Source organism: Passer domesticus, chromosome 2 (assembly GCF_036417665.1).
Source record: "Passer domesticus isolate bPasDom1 chromosome 2, bPasDom1.hap1, whole genome shotgun sequence".
NCBI lineage: Eukaryota > Metazoa > Chordata > Aves > Passeriformes > Passeridae > Passer > Passer domesticus.
In genome coordinates, this window is record NC_087475.1 from 20,953,036 (window position 1) to 20,973,795 (window position 20,760).

Genomic DNA, 20,760 nt, shown 5'->3' on the forward strand with positions numbered 1-20,760 from the left:
TGAGTGCACTGTGCACTCATTACAGCCATGCCACTGAGGCTCCTGCTCCATCACAGTATTTGGACAAGGGAACCTGGGCTGGAATATGTACAAGTTCAGCATGTAGTCAGCCAGCCTTCAAGTGCAGTCAGAAGCATCACCTCATGTTTTGTGTTCGGGGGTTTTTTTTTTGTAGGGGGCAGCTGTTGATTATTTCCTGTCTCTCCTGGGTTTGTGTTGCTTTCCATTATCAGAATAAAGGCAGTATCAGCACAACTGGAGGCCTCAGAAGTAACTAACCTATACTTTTTCTTACTAATACTTTATTCATTCTTGCTAGGTCCTTGAAAGGCTACACAACCAATAAAAGTCTATATTCCATTGCCTTTCTTCCAGTCAATTCACAGCTGTTTTGAGATCTATTGACAAGGATTTCTCTATTCTTGCACCTCTCTGCCCTAAAATCAGAGTTTGGGTTTGGGGGATTTTTCTGTGTTTTGATTGGGCTTTGAACAGATAACACCTACCATCCAATTTTTACCTGATGGTAGTAAAATTAGCCTAACTCAGGAACAATCTCTATTGCACCAGCATGCTGACATTTTCTAAGACAATGTGGCAAAATACTAATATCCATAAACTCACCTCCACCAGTTTGGACAGCAGTCAGGTGTGGTCCCATTTCTCGCAGCCCTTCATTGTCCAGAGGGTAAGCAGACGTCTGAGATGAGCTCGTGCCTTGTGCATCATCGTCACCCAAGGCTGTGCTCTGAGCCCTGAGCATTTCCAGGGCTCCCATGCCTGCAATCTCCTCAAACCCTTCTGACATCTGAGCCAATGGAGAATCTCGTGATGCAGAGAGAAACGGGGTGTCCAGAGGCGAGCTCGGAGGAGACAATGATGACAAGGAGGACCGCGATGACAGCGATGCCAGGGACTGCGGGGTATCCAGGGACCTCCGCTGCTTATTGAAATTCGAGTGTCCCATGGGATCAGCATAGGGCACGTCCTTGGTGAGAGACTCGAAGGGAATTATGTCAAAGCGCAAATGCTGCCCGTAGTCTGTAACGCTGTCTGATTTGTCGTACTGGGGAAGGCCATAGATGTCCGTGAAGCTGACTGAGCTGAGGGAGCCTCTGCTGGAGGCCAAGGATCCTCGACTGGAGGCCAGGGATCCCCTGCTGCTGCCAGAGGACATGGTGAGGGTGCTAGCTGACAGACTATGGCATGCAAAGAAAGAGAAAACACAAAAATGCCCTTTCAAATATAACCGGAACTACCAATGCAGACATTAAAACACTAATCCAGATTACACAAGCAATTTTACATGTATTCAGTACAGTGACATGATGAAAGATGATTTTTAAAGTCTAGTTCATGTCTCTTGCCCTAGTCTCAAGCACAGCCATGACTGGAGCAGTACATGTGATAATCGGATCAGGGCTAAGTGCCTGAAGACAACAGTCCAACAACATCCAAGAGCAGGATGAGCCTACTCATTCATCTAACATGTAAACAGCTTTGATTTGGCAGAAAAGAGGCCAGAGTAGGCTCTAGCTCAGCAAACTCAGTGTAAAGCCAGGAAGGATAGATTACCATGATCCAGCTCAAATTTACATTAATGATTGATCATAAACAATCCAGGCCGAAGAAGTGCAAAGGGATTTGCAATGTCCTAAAAAACTGCTGTGTAAGCCTCACTCTCACAGGATTTTCCAATGCAAAATAAAAAGACTTTAGGATGAATCCTATTCCGCTTCCTCTCACCATTCTCAGTTAAGGGGGAAAAGAATATCAGCGCCAGAGAGAGAGATGAACAGAGACAGGAACTCAGCAGGAACTAAGCTTTTGATGCTGCTATGGTGTTAAACTGAGGAATCCCCAAGAGCTGCATCTCAAAAGACAGCTGTGAGTGTGAATATGCAAAACATTCTGGACTTTGGTGTGGGTCTTAACACATTCTCCTATTTAAATAGCAAAATTCTGTCATCTTACCAGGCATCAAAACCCCCTACCTTTAAAGGTATCAGAATATTAAGAAACCAGAGAACTTAAAAGAATGGTATCTGCCCATAGTGAAACTATAACAATATTACAATAGATTTTAAGAACTTATCTCCTTTTCAGAACATAAGATAACATATAAAATCCCCAGCTACACTTAAAAATATACCCCAAATAGCCATCACTAATACTATGTATAAAACTCCATCCAAATCATCACATTCCACAGAGAAAAGTGTATAAATGTAGTGAAAAATTAATTTACTTGGCATACATTAACAGAAGTATAGAAGATAAACTTCATACATTACTAATATACTTCTCTGCTGTAGTTACTTCAAAGCCTGCTGGTTTTACATAACTTACCTTTTTAACTGGGAGTGTAAATATGAGGTTAAACGTGTAGCTTCTTCTAGTTGCATAAGCAAACAATTTCTCTTCTCCTGTAACAGTATCCTATAATTAAACACATACATATTACTATTGTCTTCATCACAGTACTGTTCAAAAAGTGCTAGGAGCTTCCTAAGTGTGGAAAAATATCAATGCATTGAAGTTTGGAATACTGAAAAAAATTGCACTGTTTAATGAAAAGTTTTAATTTATGCTGCTCATATGCAGTGATGGTAATTCCAGCAAGAACACAAGAACCAAGACTCCAGGAGAATTCCCAGACAAGAAAAGTAACTGAACCATAATGTAAGAGTCATGATGCTGAAAATACATAAAAGCAATTAGCAGTCACAAGAAGTCCTAGGTAAAAATATCAGACCCTTCAAGATTATTTTTCTTCTCTTGCTGATTCTGCTATTAAAATACTATGCCCTTACACCTTGTCACACAAAAAATATTCCAAGACAATTAGTGTAAAATTTCAAAGATAAAAAGAAAATTTCTGAAGGACTTCCATTAAGCATAACCACCAATGTCAAATTTAAGCTTTTATTCCATGTGTTTTAGGTGCATTTATTTATCATTATATTTAAGCAGGCGATACAGCATCTTGACTACTACATTACAAGAAAAATTTCATGCTGCAACTCATTTTTTGCCCATTCTAATAACAAGCAGCTGAATTAGTCAGTACCACTACCACAACACAAATGGAATGTAACTGTAATGAAATCAATCTCACACACCTATAAGATATCTTAAATTCAGTATTCTGACATTATTAGAATTTCAAGTAATAGATTTTATCTACCATCTACTCTTTTTCTGGATCCAGAATAATATTCCTGATGTCTTGTTTTTCCAAGCCCAACCACTGAACTTCAAGATAATATCAGGGTAGTATTCTGGTTTGTGTTGTACATATTGTATGTCCAGGAAAGTCACAGCTCCAGCCCTACATCACCAGGTGGCTGGAAATGGAGACTCTGACAAACAGTTTGGAGAAAGCAGATCAAAGTTATTAGGCTGCCTCAGACCTTCCTCAGCTGCAAAGATGGCTGTTAGAATTCAACATGCTAATGAACAGGACTTGAAAATCAACAGAAAGGGAATTCTCCTGGATAAAACAGCATCTCTCAGGCTTTTGTCCTCCCTTTGTGCACCCCAGGCCAGGTTAGCTAGGAGCACAAGAAAGGCTGTAGCTCAGCTATGCAAACCTACACCATATAGGCACTGCATGCAGGAACCAAAAGAAAAGGATGAATGGTCACTGATTCAAAAGCTTGCAGGTGAAAGCAGAGATATTCACACCATCTACTGTAAAAAACAAACTTAGGAACCTACACTCCACAGTGATTGATACTGCAGGGTAGGTACCTGTGCTAAAAGGTAAGAAATGCCTCCAACTAAGGCTGACAGCCAATATTAACAAAAACAGCACCATAACAAAAACAAAGAACAAAACCCGCTGTCATACAGATTTTAAGTTCATTCTGATCTGTGCATAACTCAGTGCCTTTAAAACTTAGTAACAGAAGTGTAAATTATTTAAGAAGGAAACACCTTTGTAATTCAGAAAAAAGTGGGAATACAAAAGCAGAATTAGAAATATTTTTGGTTATTTCTGAGACTAAAACAAGCAATCAAAAAATCAGGGCTACTAATAGTTAAGCTTTCCTCCAATTTGTCATAAAAAATAGAGTGCCCATCAGTATTATTCTAACTTCTGCTCAACTTTCTGCTAGCATTTGAAATATCAAGTACAACAGTAGAATGCTGGTTTCCACAGCATGAACTCCATGGAAAAACAGCTTAACCTTCTTGCCAACACAGTATGCACTACCTAACATGAGAGCCCAAAAACAACAAATAAAACTTACTACACGACAGAGTAAAGTGAACTCCCTTTTCTGTCAGTTTAAGCTGGAAAACCAGTGTAACAATATGGCAAAAATTGCAAAATATATTACACTGACCTGTAGGCTGGCTGTGAATTTTCTATTTATTGCCTGAATTTGCTGTCTGAAGTAAGCATTTTCAAAGGAACTGAAGTTGTCAAAATCTGTACATGGAAAGCACTTTCAAATATTTTTAAAGTGTCTTAGTTGTGTAAATATTAACCTTTACACAGATCACATTAAAGCCAGTTCTTGTAGGTTTTCCTGAAGTGTCAAAGCTGAGGTTTTACCACTATTTATAAGAAGCAAGAACAAGTAGTTTCTTACTTTCACTGGAAGCAGTCTATGGTAAAAAGAGATTAAGAGGTTTTGTTCTTTTCTCTGTCTACAGGAAAAGCTATGCAACTTAGAAATAAACACTGTGTTTCCACTAATATGTTTTTGGATTGTTTATTTTATCTATAACTTGATTTTTAAGTTTTCAAAAATGACTTTGCTTACTATGTTCTCTGAATGTCAGAACTGGGATGTGTTCCCACTGCTGACATTGCAAATGAAAAGGAAATATTGTATATAAAAGGCAGCAAAAACATAATCATTTAACTTTCCTGTTATAAGTCAGAAACTAAATATAGCAAAGGATCTTTGTTCTGATGCTTTTGGAAATGACTACTTCTCCACTGCAAAGAACAGAAAAATCTTTCACTATCCAGGTACTATCATTCAGGTCTCTATTATCAGACAGTATCACTCAGACCTATTCCAGCATCTTTCAAGATTCTATTCAGATTTCTTCTTCCTATTCAGAAATTTTAGATGAATGAAAGGGAAACTATCTAGTCAACATGCCTGCAATTCTGCTTCAGAAAAGTTCAAGACAGATAGAATTAAATAGTGACAGGAGTGGTGTTCTACTTTTTTGAAACTAAATTTCTCTAGCCAGTTACTTTTTTCCTTAAACACAATGAAATTCCCTACTCTTCCTTTTGAAGCTACCTACATGGATCTCACAACAGAGAAGAAAACAATTCAAGGTCCCAAACCTTTCAGTGGCCCCATGAGCAGACGTTGCTCGAGCTCGCTGAATTTCATCCTCCAAGCGTCTTTTTTCCTCCTCCAAACGTGCAATGTCTTCTGGGGATCGTCTCTGCTGACTGATGAGCTGCAACTCCTGAAGAAGAGCCTCCTTCTCCTTGATGAGCTGAAGACGGTCCCTGTCTGCTTCAGCCATTCCTGGCCAGGATTCATTATCTAGCAAGGCCAGCTGCTGTTGTATATTCGAAACTCTTTAAAAGAGAATATATGAATTTCAAAATGCAGAATAGAAAGACAAGAGGAAAAATATCAGAACATGATAAAGGCCTGTGCCTTTTTTCTTCTGAATATCAAACCAAGAAAATTTAGAGGGGTTTGGGAGGATTGTTTCTGGGTTTTGAGGTGGGCCTTGGTTTTGGGGGGTTTTGTTTAGTTGATTGGTTTTAGGAGTTTTTCAATTGTTTTGTGTATTTTTTAAACAGCAAACAACTGCAAGGGTTCCTACATGTGCAGATGTGTGAGAACTACAGTGTTTTTATCTACTGTACGGAAAATATCTGCTCTCACATCTTTTTCATTTTGTAATAAATCAATTAATATTTTAGAGCTCAAGTTTACTGCCTGTGCAGCTGATGAAGCTGAACATATTCTCATTCCTCTTTCTTCTACAATCAGATCTTAAATTGGGATTTCAAAAGTGCAGTAAGAATTTGAGGAAGTTGAAGGTGAGACGCTTAACTAGTGACAACAGGTCCATGCAAACATGTCCCACCTCACAGAGGAATGGTTCAAGGGGCTGAAAATATTAGGCTACCCTAAATGACAAATTTAAAAAAATTTAACATTTTAGAGCTGCTATTAAAACAGAAACATCTGGAAGAAAGATTTACTGGTTACAAAATACAAGTGGCTTTAGATGAATCTATCATAAAATATGCAATTAAATAAGCTAACTTGGGGTTTCTTCTATAGTACGTTTTATAGTTAGAAGCAGTTTCTTATATCTCAACAATGCTCAACCATTACATCAAACAACAGTTTAAGAATAATTCCACAGCTGACATTCTAAGAAAATGTTCTTTTAAAAACAGATTTTGAACTCTATCAGTATTACCAAGAACACTAAAGCTAGACATTTAATGAATGTTTCTTTTGGCATAAGAGGGAGAATATTTATTGTTAGGTATTTATGTTTGTCTTGCAATGACAATTTAGACAGTTTAAAATTCAAGCTAAAATTAGAGGTAAGTAAGAGAAAACCCAGATTTCTGATTTTTGAACATTTGGAACTCAAGAACTGTACAACATTTATGCAGTTTAAACCTCAGTTTCATCTCCACTCTGAAATGGTAGCATTCAAACAGAGATCAGTACCTCTAAAAGACTGCTACCCTTTAAATAAATAAATAAACAAAGGCACTTTCAAGCCAGCCATGAAAGTGGGCTATAGTTCATTGGTTTTGATTAAAATAATCTTTTCCAAAATATCTGGTTAGAAAGAAAATTAATAACAAAAAACCAAGGTAAGGGCACATAACACACAAACAGAAGATTTACAGTGTGATAATGTGATTATGAATAAAAGAAAAGGCATAGACCTGACAAAGGCAATGCTTCCCCCATCTGAAAACAAAAGCTCATGCAATAAGGTTTATCTCCTACTGACATCTGGGAAGTATTTGGCCATCTTATGATCGGGGGAAGGCAATAAACTATCAACACAAGTAATTTTGCAGTGACTGTATCCATATATGAATAAGACTTTCACTGCAGCTTCCCCCCACTTCCCTTAGATTTCATTTCAGCAAGTAAAGAAACTGGGTATTAAGTCACATCTTCGTCTAAAGCAGAATATTTTATCAAGCCCTTCAATACCATTTCCTCCTCCTTGCATTAATAACCAACTTCTTGCCAACAGCTACTGAAAGCACTATTGTGGATCGATACATACAGTCCACATATTTCACGCTTCAGCTATTGTGCATGAATTCCAGATGCAGCTTCCTGAAGAGCACCTCGCCCCATTGACCAAATGTCAGGGCCAGGAAGAGCAAGCAGGGTCAGGATCCCTTCTCTCCCCTACCCAGGCTGCTCTGCTGTTAAATATTCAGTAAACACTCCTGAAGCACATACAGATTGATTTTCAGGTGTTCTGTGCCAAATGAAACAAAAAAGGACTCAAGATCCTTTCAACAGAATCACAGAATTCCGGTACAATTGAGTTATCACAGCTTGGCAAGCACGTGTGAATCATATGAGCCTGGACTATTTGATTGTGTTCATAAGCTTTTACACAGCTTGTGGACAAAAGAAGATGAGATTCATCTGAAGTCTCTGTGTTTCTTCATAAGACAGCTGAAGGGCTGACCCCTTCCTTCATTGTAACACTCTCAATTGTTTTGCTAATTATTTTTACACTGCAGGGTGAGCTGGTTAAGAAGCAGACCACAGGTACAAATGAACACTAACAAAGGCAACAAGGAAGAGAGAAGTATGATCAGGGAAGAGATCCCCCTCTTTCAGTGCCAGTGAAACAATGATTCCACTTGTCTGTGGAGTAAAACACCACCTTCGATAAATACAAGAGGTTTTAATTTAGACTCTCGAGCTTGCTGAGAGCACGTAACTCCCTTTGTGTATGACATTCCAGCGTAAAGTTTGTTTTTTCCCTTCAATTTCTGTTATGGTGATGCTTTGAAAGTAGGAAGTTCTCATACAATAACTTAATTATACTGTTATTAAAGAAGGGAAAGTACTGCTGTGGACAAGGTTTGTATCACTGAAGAGTTCCAAAATCTGATTAGGTATTTACTTTGAATCCCTCGACACTCTTAGCTGGCTCTTTCAGCTAGCTCTTCTTCTTTCTACAGTTTTCCCTCTACACAAAGAAAAAGCAGGCACAAAATACTATATAATGCAGGAATCTGTTGAAGCACCAATAAACCAGTTTTCTACAACCTCTATTTCCTGCATATGAACTGAAGTTTTGGGGTAATTTTATTGCTTGCTTTCTACTGGGTAATCCCTCTGTATGGTAAGTTGTTCCAAGAAGCTACCAGTGACAAACGTTTTAATATTTATCTCCTTGGACAGAAGACACTCCTAAGGCCTTGATGGTCTCATTCATCCAAAATTACAAAAAAAAAAAACAAAAAAAAACAAAAAAAAAAAAAAAAAAAAACCAAAAAAAAAACAACCCCTGAGTAGTCATGTTTAGTTGTGCTCAGAACTTAATAAAAATGTCTTCTTAAGTATGTTCCATAACTGGAATCTGTCTCCTCAAACACAAACTTTTCTTCCAATCACAATAAATACATGAATAAGCCATTTCACTATGCTTGCCTATGCCAGATTTTATGCCTGTACTACACCAGCCATTCTCACTGCTGCTGTGTTAGAAGAAAATGGCTGTTATCAAACTCAGTGCATATATTAACCTGCCTTAAAACATCCACTTAAATAAAGCAATGACTTGACACAGATTGCAACCTAAAGTGGAAATAAAAATATTTAGGATCCTTTATGAAGCCTCTTTTTCAAACACATTTTTCCTTCCTAATGAGTATTTTAAAGATACTATTTTTTAACTGTAGTGACTGCAAAAGAGTGCTTTTATCTGGCCTAATGCCAGATGCTGAGGTCCCTACTGATCCAGCCATTTAACATATTCCTGTGGAAAAAACTATTAATTTTGGGCCATCAACATTCCAGGCATTTTGCCCATTCCCATCCTTGCATAACAAGTGCTGGGGAGCTTGCATTCCTCACTGGAGTAGGTGGTATCAAATGACTGGTTCCCTAGGTAGGCAGGCCAACATGGTGCTTAATTCAGTATTTAAAAATTTCGAATGGAGATGAACATAACAGTTCCTGTTAAGGGAGGGGCACAGATGGGATAACATCCAATTTAAGCTGGTGATGATCTTAAGCAAACACTGACTTGAAATAGCACACTTGCTCTGAAATGGCCATACCTAGGTATCTAGAATGATGTCTCACTGAAGATAATGCAGACACAGCATGAGGATGGAGATCAGCACAGTCACTAGTTTACTATACAAACTACATCATGAGGAAGAAAAAGGCATGTATTTCCAAAATTTAATTAGACACAATTTAATTAAATTTAGTAGCATGTCTGAATCATTATAGCTCTACACAGCTCCCTCTCCCCCTGACAAAATGGAGCAACCTTTCTGTCACTGAAAAGACCTGGGGAGCCTTAAAGATTTTGTTGGTCCAGAAAATCACTTTCAAGGGTGGTAGCACTAATGAAGTTATATTGCTAACCTCAAGCGGATATTTATTAAATAGAGCATGAGAGATATGTAAAAACCACTTATTGTGAGATGAGTGATTTACAATTACAATTTACCCCATGTTAGATTCTTACTCAGACTATAAACAAGACAGGTGTCTTGGGGAAGGAAATACTCTGAACCAATTCAAAGGTATTAACTCTTGCTCGTAAAATGGACAAATTATGGGTATCCTACAGCTGGCACTTGTTCTTCAAACTTACCATGGTTTGAATTTTACAAGGAGAAGAAAGGAAACCCAACAATACTCCTCTACATTTAAAGGCCTAGGCTTTTGGCTGACATACCATTCCACTCTAGAACTGAGGCCTTTGTTACCTGTGCTATGGGAAGACCAGTGGAGATAAAAATCAAGAAAATATTCTTATTTGAAAGAAAACAGTGGCTAAGATCACATAAATCAGCCCTGCTTACTCTTTTCCCTAGGCTTATAATTGAACCCACCTCTCTGACACTTCAGGAAACAGGGAATATCTCCCACATGCAATACCCAAAGGAGGTGGCTGTGGGACTGAAGACACATAATGAAAGGTGTAAGAACTTAGTAATTTCTGGTATTGACTGACCCTCTTCAGTGTGGATTGTGATTCATATCCAAAGAGGGGAATGTCAGAGAAAGATGAAGAAAGAAATGGAAAGAACAAGAAGCTGGGGAACTCAGCCAAATGCTCACAAAATTTCTCCACTGTGTCTATTTTGGCTGTTCCTGCAAGTATGTGCCACTGTAGCTTTGGCAGACAACATGAGTATTCTCTGTACAATATCCAGTCTTCCTGACAACCCAATTCATTCCATAACAACAAGGTCTTAAATTGGCTTAAGAAACTCATGAAACCATAGAGTCCACTGGCATTTTGCAGATTTTAGGAAAATTGCAAAAATGTGCTAAAAGCAAGTTTTCCCAAATGCACAGGTGAAATAGTACAAAACGTTAAAGAAGTTCAAAAGCATGTCTAAGCTCCCTTTATAACCCAAAGAAAATGTTTTATGTTTAAAAACCAACACGGGGAGATTTAGATTTAGATGAGCCAGGTATTTATGTGCTATCAAAAAAAATTACTTCATCCTTAAATTAGATTTTCAGATTAGTTCAGCAGAATAGAACATACAAATCCACTGAATTTCACTAGAGATTCAGTAATTAAACCTTGAAACCTACCTATACAAGATAAATTTTAAAAGGAAACTACTTGGCTGTGTTATAGTATTAGTACTGGAATGTTGCTATCAATATCCAATCAACATGTACTTTGCCACTATAAGCACAAATTGCACTGACACACTTCTGCTTATGCTAGTGGTTTTAAAGGCCAAACTGAAATTCAATTTTTGAAATGAGACAAGTTTGCAACAATAAAACTACACTGAACAGAAAGAAGTAACATCCTTAAAGACAAATGCAGAAATATTAAGCATATCTGAGGAAGAGGTTTTTTCAAGGTTAGTATAAAATCCCTTGACATCCACTGCATGCCTTTATGAAATGAATGGAAAAATAACATCTTTGAATTCAAATTCACAGAAGACAGAAATAAATTTTACCCTAACTAGGTAACTAGTAAGCTGGCTGGAGATGTTTGAATGTATTATTAGTTCATTAAAGTTAGCCACCATCAGACTGGACTATTAAAAAAAAACAAAAACAAACAAACAAAAAACTAAAACTTTCATTGCTTCTTATTGCAGGGATTATTTTTCATCTACCAATTAACACACGTCATGGGATATGAGGCACTGCAGCAACAACACTTCATGAACATTTGCTAATATACTTCATGTAGTCATTCTACTGAACCACACAACTTACGAGTTATCAAAGAAAAACAATTTGCTTTTGATTTCTCATGCTATGAAGCAGTATATTCAGAAAAGTGCTTGAGGGGTACATTTTCCAGTAGGCAAATGCTTTCATGAGAGGTGGTCTCACTGAAATAGCAACTGAAACTAAAAACAGTATTTATCCAGGCAGCTTGGGGCTGTCTGTTCAAAAAGACCGTCCTCCCTCCCCCTCCTGCTTCTCTGGAGGGCCACACTGGCAGATCTGAGAAGAGAAATTTCATGGAAATAAGGTACAGTTTATTTAGAAATAATGGGACAGGGGGAAGAGTACAGAGCGGAAGAAAAGTGATTGAGCCTCCTTTCAGCATGATTGGTGAGTTAAAAAGCAGAATTTACAAAACTCCTCCGAGAGCCTGGATCAGAAACAGGGGAGAGGATCTCTTCCCCAGCATGCTGGAAATGTCAGAACCCACAGTGCACAACATCTGAAATACCCATGGGAAAAATTAAATTGCAAATCATCCAACTTCCTTCCAGTGGGAAAGTGATGGAGGGGGAAAAAAGCTATGTGAATGTCTTAATTTATGCAAAGGCCAAACCATTAAGCAGTCAGAGAGATTTTTGAAGGAGGAATTAAAATTAAACTATCCTTTATAAGGGAGGAAGGATATTTTGGGAGTGCAAACCAATTCTTCTGCAATCACTGGATCTGATCTCCTGAATTTCTCAAATCCCTGCATTTCCTTGCTTAAACTCCACACAGAGGGAATATCTTAATTTTTAAAATCTTTACATCAGGCAAATATTCTGCTTCTATATGGCTAGATTCACAAAGGCAACTAAAATGCAGCACTCTGTCCTTCAGTTTGTGGGGCTTTTTTCCTGCTTTCCTTTCAGGGAAAGGACATACTTTTCTACTACAGTGCATTTTAAGTCTCCCATTAAAAGTCTGTACGTTGTACTTCTTTGCTGTATGTTTCAACACCCACTTGACAAGCAAGCAGTGACAATATACTGCCTTACAGTTGTGACATACTGTAGCATTTTAATTTTCTACTTTGTAGATTTAATCCATCGCAGCACATTCCGTCACCCACACTGTGCAGTAACAGTAGATATTTCACCAGCCAAGGGAGAATGAACACAAAGATATTTAGTAGAGACAAAAGCCCTACAGAAATGCCAGCAAGCTAAGGGGAAGGAATGCATGATAAATGAAGAATGCAACCACAGAGATAACTGGTAGGGGCAATGAGCTTTGTGCAGTTCCACTCAAAAGCTGAAAGCTGATTACTTCCGTACAACACACTGGGCAGAATAAGGCTACTCTTTTAAAGCAACTAACATGCTTTTGCTAAATAACAGACCATTGTCAGAGCTGCTATCCTGGGAAAGCAAAACTGCTCTTACTGCAATCACCATTCTCTAGTTGGAAGGTTAGTTACCCATATTTTCTACACTTAATTAAGATCAAACACCAGCTCACTTCTGATGTTCAGAAATACTGCATTCCATGCAGAAACAAATGTTCGGCATTTCCAGCTGAGAAATGCTTTGCTACTAAAAAAAAATTAACCCATAAAAACCCAACACTTTTTTACCCCCTCCGAAAAAACATCACTCCATCTTTTCCCTGTCATAAACAAACAAGAAGATAATTGTTTTGAAAAACACAGAAAAGCTATGTCAGGAAGCTGAACTAAACACACTTTAATACAATCTTCACAGCATCAATGGCCCTGTTAAACTGAACAATATAAAACTAAATTCTATCATTGTTCTTTCAGGACCTCATAAGTTGCTAAATTATCACAGGACTATTAAGTGCTAAGTTAGCCTGTGAGCAAACACAGAGACATTTTTGTTTTGTTCTTTTTCCCCCAATTATTTAACCTTTATTGGGTAATAGTCACTGGTATTTATACACAGTATGCATGACACAGACTTCCATTCAAGTTACAAATCCTGAAGATTTAGCTGTGTTTACTTAACTTGCTTGTACCAACTTCATTTTTTGAAGCCTGTATTGTGTCCAAATGTGGGTAAATTTTCCAAGAACAACAAAACGGTGTACTACCTACAAACTTCCAATTCTGGCCAAGACATGTGACAGCATTACAGATGCCCCCAAAGAAAAAGTCACCACGATATAAAAAAAAGAGGCAAAAGAATTTAACTCATTTTTCTAATTCTTGTTCTGAGATGTAAAACCTGGCAGAATAGAACACATTGAAAAAAAAAAAAGAAATCCTAATTTATACAAATTTTAGAAGTATGGTTTTTGAAGTTAACTATATTGAATCTTTCAAGTGTCAGTCAAATTAAGTAACAAAATATTCTAGCAGCACAAATCAAAATAATCTTAAGTGCATTAATTGACTGACTTGAAGTAATCACCTGTACCTACACTCTTGTTCTGAATATGAGGTTCAATGAGATTCAATGAGGACCTGCTAAAATACTTAAGTAGATAGTACTTCTAAAACTTCAATAAGCTAAATGAAAAAACGCTGCAAGACTGGCCTCCACAAGAGAAATACTTAAAATAAGCATTTAGACTGAAGGATTTAGTGAAGAATCAATCTACTTCAAATAATACTTTCTATCATTTTTATCAGACTTTTTTTTTTAATTTCAACATTTATTTTTATGTACCCTTTTGTTCAGCTCTTTTGAACATCATCATCTATCTCACAGGAAGTTCAGCATTCTTTCTTCTTCATGGCTTCAGTACACTGAACTTAAGACACAGGTATGCAAAGCTTTGGGTATCCTGACAGACCATGCTGATAAGTCTAAGTTTAAAGACTGTTTATATCTAGGTTTGAGAAAGAGGGTGAAAAAATGTAAAACAGTTTAATTGAACCACTACAATTTTGTGTTTATACATGTATAGAACAGGGCTGACATTTAGCTTTATCTCTGCAAACAAATATAATAATCTGATGATAAAGTCCTATATTTACCTAAACTTTAATTATCTGTGAACTACTCAATAGAGAGCAAATTAGTCTTCCCAAAGACATTTCAGCTAGGAGGCTGAGTCCAGTTCTACTTTGAAAATTTTAATCACTAAAGTAAATATAAAACCCAATAGATTTATCTTTAATTACCTTTTCTTGGCCTCTTCATATTGCCAGTTCAGTCTTACTTTGTCTACAAGTCTTGTTTTGTCATCAAACCCAAACTTGCAGAGTTGAAGAGCAAGGAGAGGAGGAAAATAAAGAAAGAAATAAGTTAAAAACACTCTCATCACAATAATGAAAGGAATATATTAGTCTACCTTACTGGACTCACTAAAGAAACCTCTATGCTTTAAGTAGTAATATAATAAAAAGTCAATTTTATGCCTTAGAAATGCAAAACTAATTTATTACTTAAAGTAGAGAAGATAAATAAGCCCTTTCAATAAATTATTAACCTGGAAATAAAGGGTTAGCAAACTGAATCATTGATAAACGGTCAAAGCTTTTCAACTTCATCCAAGTCTACAAGACAAAGAGAGTTTTAATTGAAATATTCTGCTATTTTATATGGCTATTTTATGAATACTTTTATTAGAAGCAATTCAGATTACACTCCCTGTACTGTGATGTGTTACCCAGCACCTACAACATTAGTGCATTTTAGATTAGTGCAAAAAAACCCACCTGATCCTTGCAGCAGTTGTAGAATGTGCATTTATGCTGCAACTCCTACTGCATAATGTTTCTACAGCAATTTCTATTTTAGGGCATTAGCACTTCCCTCCTCAGAAGTTTGTGTATGGTCTAATAGTCAAAACCTAAGCTCCTATACAAGTGCATTGCTGCACCTCCAGAGTTCTCCTCTAGCTGCTCCTTTTTCTGTCTCCATCATCCCATGGGTAAAAACTCCACCTCTTTTCTACTCACATGGCACTAACAATAGTTCTGTGAAAAGATTCGGGTAATTATGTATTTTTGTTTCCCTTACAAAAAGCCTATACCTGATAAACATAATTTCCACTGTGTACTTGTCTTGGATTGTATACTGCAAATGGGAAAATGCTCCTGTGTTCCTTTTGGTAATTTGTTTCAGAATTCAATAATCCCATCTGAAAAATGACACCCTGAAGACACCATCTACCTAACACCTTGAAAGACAGCCTAGCATTAACTCAGTTTTCTCAAAAACAAGATTTTCTCTTCAGTAGGGACCTTCTAGAGACATCCAATCTGACAACTAGTCAGCAGTGAAGGAGGACTATAATAGATGAAAAATGGGATGGTAAAGCCAACAATGAGGTGATTTCTAAATGTAAAGTAACATCTAAACTACCATACTACCAAACTACAAACAAGTTGCCTTCTTGCTTTGGTGTCAGTCATCCACAGAGGCATATGTTTTATTACTGATTAACAACTGGGCTGCATAGTACTAGGGCAAGCTGAATTTTTACTTACTATTATTTGGAGTACACAATTTCATTCAGATAGAACGATTTCCAAGGAAACCAGTATGTTCTCCTCAAATATCATATTTAAAGGCATATTTGAGCACAAAGGTATAATAGACTATATCATAAGTTTTGTTGATTAAGAAAAATACTTTGAGAAAAAAATACTTTCATTGTCTTAGAGGAAAGTAGCAGAGATCTACTACACATCTTCAACATATATGAACAATGAATATGAGCATGATAAAAACAAGATATAAAAAATAAAACTTTAAAAAATACACTGCTATCACTACTACCACAATGCTAACATCTTATGCAAAATCATGTCTCCACTGCAACTTCAAGCTGGCTGAAGAATTTTCCTCCTCCCTGCCTCATTACAAGTACCAGTAATTCAGAGCTGAGAATATGAGGAGAAGAGGTCCATGGATACCTCCGCAAGAGCTGTTACTCCAAGTTGAGCCTGCAGTCACCACAGTGGTAATGCAAGAAGTGCTCTGCTGGGCTGGCTGACTCCAAGAGCTGACTTTACCTGTCACTGCCCACGAGCATGTCCCTGCATCCTTCTGCCACGCTCCAGCAGCAGAACCCCCAAGCCCACAGCTTGCACACAGTGGAAAAAACAAGCAAATGAAACTCCCTCACCACCAGTACTGCTTTAGATTTTTCCTTCTGCTCCAGCCAACACCTCTTCAATTAAAAGAGTTAATAACACTGTATCGCTGTAGTTCAAAAGCAGCTAATTTTGTACAGCACATGTTTCACATAGGAACAGTCACATACCTCTCCAGTGATGTCAGTCTGAGAACAAGCATCACAGTGTTGTTGAGGTAAACAGGAGTCACTGAGTGAACTAGAATTGTGCTGGAGATCCTGCAGGGAATCTGTAATACAACAGCTATTCCTGAATCCATCTGTTAATTTGGCCAGGCTCTAAAGGAGAAGACATATTTTAAAATATTAGAAAAAACTGTTCTTATAATACTTTTTAATAACAGAAAAAAATATATTTTATTGTTTTTAAAAAACTGGTAGCCTGCCTATACAGAGCAACTTACAGGAAGTAAAATTCACTGCTGTGTTACCAGCATGCAAAAGGTTTGCTTTGGAATAAATCTCTCCTTTTGAAAGATACATGTAACAGTAAGCAGACTTTATATTATTTGTTTTAGATCTGTGAATGTCTTATCTTCTGTATGGCTTGCAGCTCTTTAAATCTAGCAGCTGTCAACTTCACATTAGCTGATAGGGAAGACAAATGTGATTCACCTGCCCTTTTGCCATCTTCTGCACAGGTTACATTCCTTAGTCACTACTGTTATCCAACTTGATGAATACCTTGTATTGATTGCACTTTTATGACAGCAGATATCATCCCTGTGCTCTCTTAGCCAGGGTTCACATAGTTAAGAGATATTTTACACTTTGGGTTAAGCAAGGGACATCGCTGAAATGTCTAGACAATGACACAAACTGTCAAAGTAAAGCAGAAACATCAGTCTTTGAGGGGAAAGGGGAATATGACAGAATCACACAAAATAGCAAAAATAACTTTTTTGACAATATAAGCTTGGTTGACAGGCTCTTAAAAAACCTTTAAAAGAACAAAACTGTTAGTATCACTTTTTCTTTCTCATTGTGCATTCTCTCTTGTTCAAAAATTACAGATAATGCAGTATTAGTAACAAAATCACCGGCTGTCATTTATGACAGCATTACACATCCCACAAAAATGAAAAACATTCTGTCCTCTCACCTATCCTTCACATGAAAAGGGACAATCTAAAAATGTGGGGGAAAAAATATCAGAAATTTGAAGATCTGTAGTAATTTATAAATTATAACACAATCAAAAAATTTGGTTCAAAAAACACACATAAAAAACTTACTAAAACTGCTTACTCTAGTGTCCGAACTACAGAATCACGGGCATTGCATTGAGAAAAAGGCTGGTTAGTCCTCAGGAATTTCAGTGGCACTGACTTCTGGTGATTTGCAACAAGCCGAGGTTACTGTCCATATCCAATTATCAGAAGATTTCTCAGTCTTCAAGTGTTGTTTTCAAAAGAGTAGCACAGCAGTGCTGCTTTTTCTTACATCAAATGCCATTAGTTGAGCCCAGAAATGAACCTGTGTAACAGCAACTGTTTGCTACTGACAAGAAGAGCAAGGCCATGCTGAAGATGAAGGCACCTGGTTTCAGAGCCTAGGAAGCATCCAGAACTGTAGCAGGCCTGAAACTAGCCAGAAAAAGCAGCTTTTTCTGATGGCCTCCATTTCTATCATACATGGTCCATTCCTTCTGCTCTCATATACCAGCCCCTCCCTCAGGCCAGCCTCCACCAGAGATGAAAAGGAGGGAGAACAGCCAGCCTGGTACAGGATGAGTGAGCAAGTGGGCTCCCCAGTCACAAGAGTGGGGTCCTGTGTTCCTCCCTGGCAGCCTTTCAAATCACACACTCTGTTTCCTTCTGATTAGGAATGGCACATGGTACATGCCACGTATGGGACAGCTTGTGCTGCTCCCTCTTCAGTCTCTGCCTGCTCTCCACAGGTCTGAGAGGGGCTGGGATTTCACAAGCAGCATTGGCAAGGAGAGAGGACAGCACAGAGCAATGCCAGATGCGCTGGCAGTAGGACAAGGCTACCACTACTTGCCTCCAGAAGCTTAACTGGTCTTGGGTCCACCAAAAAATCTAATTCTTCTGCCACCTCCCAACTGAACTGAGCCATTTTAGTATGAAGGACAAAAAACGTATTTTCTTCTCAGTCCTGAAACTGCAAGTTCAATTTCAAGTTTAATTGCCAAGAGATCCCTAGCTAGTGTCCCTTTATCCTTGTGAAAGGAACTGCTCCACAACATGGGAAAACCTCACAACTTTTACTTTATGAAAACTGTAGACTCCTGTCTAACCCTCTTCTTCAAAACTCACTGGAAATCATCCAGTCCTGTCAAGACTCCTTCTGTATGGAGGATCAAGAGGTATCCCTAATGGGTTTGTAACATGGAAATAATAACTCCAGATCATGGCCTCTTCCCCATAAAGCACAGCCAGACGCATCAACAAAAACTCAGGATTCAGAAAGCCTGAGGTTTCTCCCAATAAGTTATGTTCCATCTACCACCTCTGGCTAACACATATTACGTTACAGGTATGTGCAATACCACAGATCCTGATGCCAGAACTTAAATTTAAATTTTTGCCTGCATTTCAGCTACTTTATGAACTCCTGATACGCTCCTGATGCCCTCTAGCATTGTCCCTGGCAGGTAGTGAAGGGCTACTTGGCTGCTGGCCAGGCTTCCTATCCAGGCACAGCTGCTGAATCCTGGCCCCTACTCAGAAATCAGAAAGCATTTGACAGGTGGCAGTCACCAAGCAGCATCACCTTAACTTACATCTACAAGCACAGATGACAATGCCCTAGGGCAAGCATAAATGCATTAAGTCCTTCTAGCTGGATGAGTGAAAACAGGCACCAGCACCCCTAACATGGAAAATTACAACTCAAGTTAGCACAGTTTTAGATAGAAACAATTTAGAATTGTTATTATAAACAGTAGGAGTAATTTCCTCCCCAGCTACACAGAGGAATCCATCTTTCATCTCAAGTTTAAGGATTGTTTATGGCAATCCCACGGAAACTGCCAAATAAGCCTACTGTTAATGTGAAGTTCTAGGCACACCAGCCCAGACTTACCCAAAAGGAGAGAAATGAGCACTGTCATTTCACCACTACCTGCTGCCATATGATTTGGGAGCACTCTGCACAATTTCACTGCACTTCCTATCTAACCTATTTAGCCAATTTATCTGGTGAAAAAGTGAAAAGAAAAGAGAAGAAATAAAAACCCCACAAAAACCAAAGTCCACTGCTCTACAAGGATGACATTTTAAAAGCATACACACACTGAACAGAAACAAAATTAAGAAAGAGATGGGGGAGGAGAGATAAACACACTGCTTTCAGGAACCTAACCATACACCTTTATTATTCAACCTTATATAAGAAGTCTGCCCACTTTTTTGAGTAGTAGCACTGCATATTTTGCTTTATTTGTAATCACAGCATCCAATTTAAATCTGACCACCCTCACCCACACAACTAAACCAATTATCATACTTCTACAACAGCTACAATTTTCCAAGCACCTACACAAGACTGAGTCACTTCTACTATGTTTAGTTCTGTTGCTTACATTGGCCAGATCTAAATTAAAAAGTAGTAAGAAACAGTCTGTTTTCTTTCTCTGAAATAAAACCCCATATTTTTTACACTACACTTCTAAATCGTCTATTAACAAATTTCAAAATAAAAAATATTTCCAAAGAAAGTTTTTCTGAACAATAGTTTTAAAATGTAGTGTTTCCAAGGACAATACAAGTCCAATATGAATAGGAAAATGCAAATTGAATTCTGAACTTATTAGGAAGACATTTAAAATAGACTTGTACTTATTTGACAAAGCTAACTAAATCTATGACAATAATATTCAAATAGTTATTAAAAGTCATAGCACAGATTACTTCGGTGACATCAAAAGTAATTTTTTTAATCAATATTTAAAAAGAGAGCTGGATATTTTTGCAGAGCACACTAAACTGGCAAAAGTACACCATTTTTACAGCTATAGAGCTTGTAAATGATGGCATTTACCTCTGTATAGCCATTATTACAAAACATGAAGAAATGTTTTGCATGCTACACTTGTGTGGAACAACTGTTTTCTACATTCTCCTGGACTGCATATACTCTAATGTTGTAATACTGGATTCCATCACAAAATATTGTCATTAATTAAAAAAAGATATTTCTTTTAGAAGTATCTCTCTACCTAGAGAGAATAGACTCATATTTCCTGTATATCACACGGAGCCATGAAGGATGAAACACTTTTCATTTTTGCTTTTGTCTTGTGCAATCTCTTTCT

At 37.7% G+C, this 20,760-nt stretch overlaps 1 protein-coding gene across 4 annotated transcripts in view; it reads right to left on the bottom strand.

Moving 5' to 3' along the window:
* WWC3 (WWC family member 3) overlaps positions 1-20,760 on the bottom strand; it is a 99,226-nt gene that overhangs the window by 23,199 nt on the left and 55,267 nt on the right. For all 4 annotated transcript variants that reach the window (XM_064407725.1, XM_064407724.1, XM_064407723.1 and 1 more), the window contains exons 7-11: positions 16,611-16,760; positions 14,521-14,594; positions 5,318-5,560; positions 2,350-2,439; positions 625-1,199 (exon numbers count right to left, since the gene is read on the bottom strand). In XM_064407725.1, the coding sequence (XP_064263795.1) occupies positions 625-1,199; positions 2,350-2,439; positions 5,318-5,560; positions 14,521-14,594; positions 16,611-16,760 (1,132 nt within the window). The remainder of the gene's footprint in view (positions 1-624; positions 1,200-2,349; positions 2,440-5,317; positions 5,561-14,520; positions 14,595-16,610; positions 16,761-20,760) is intronic.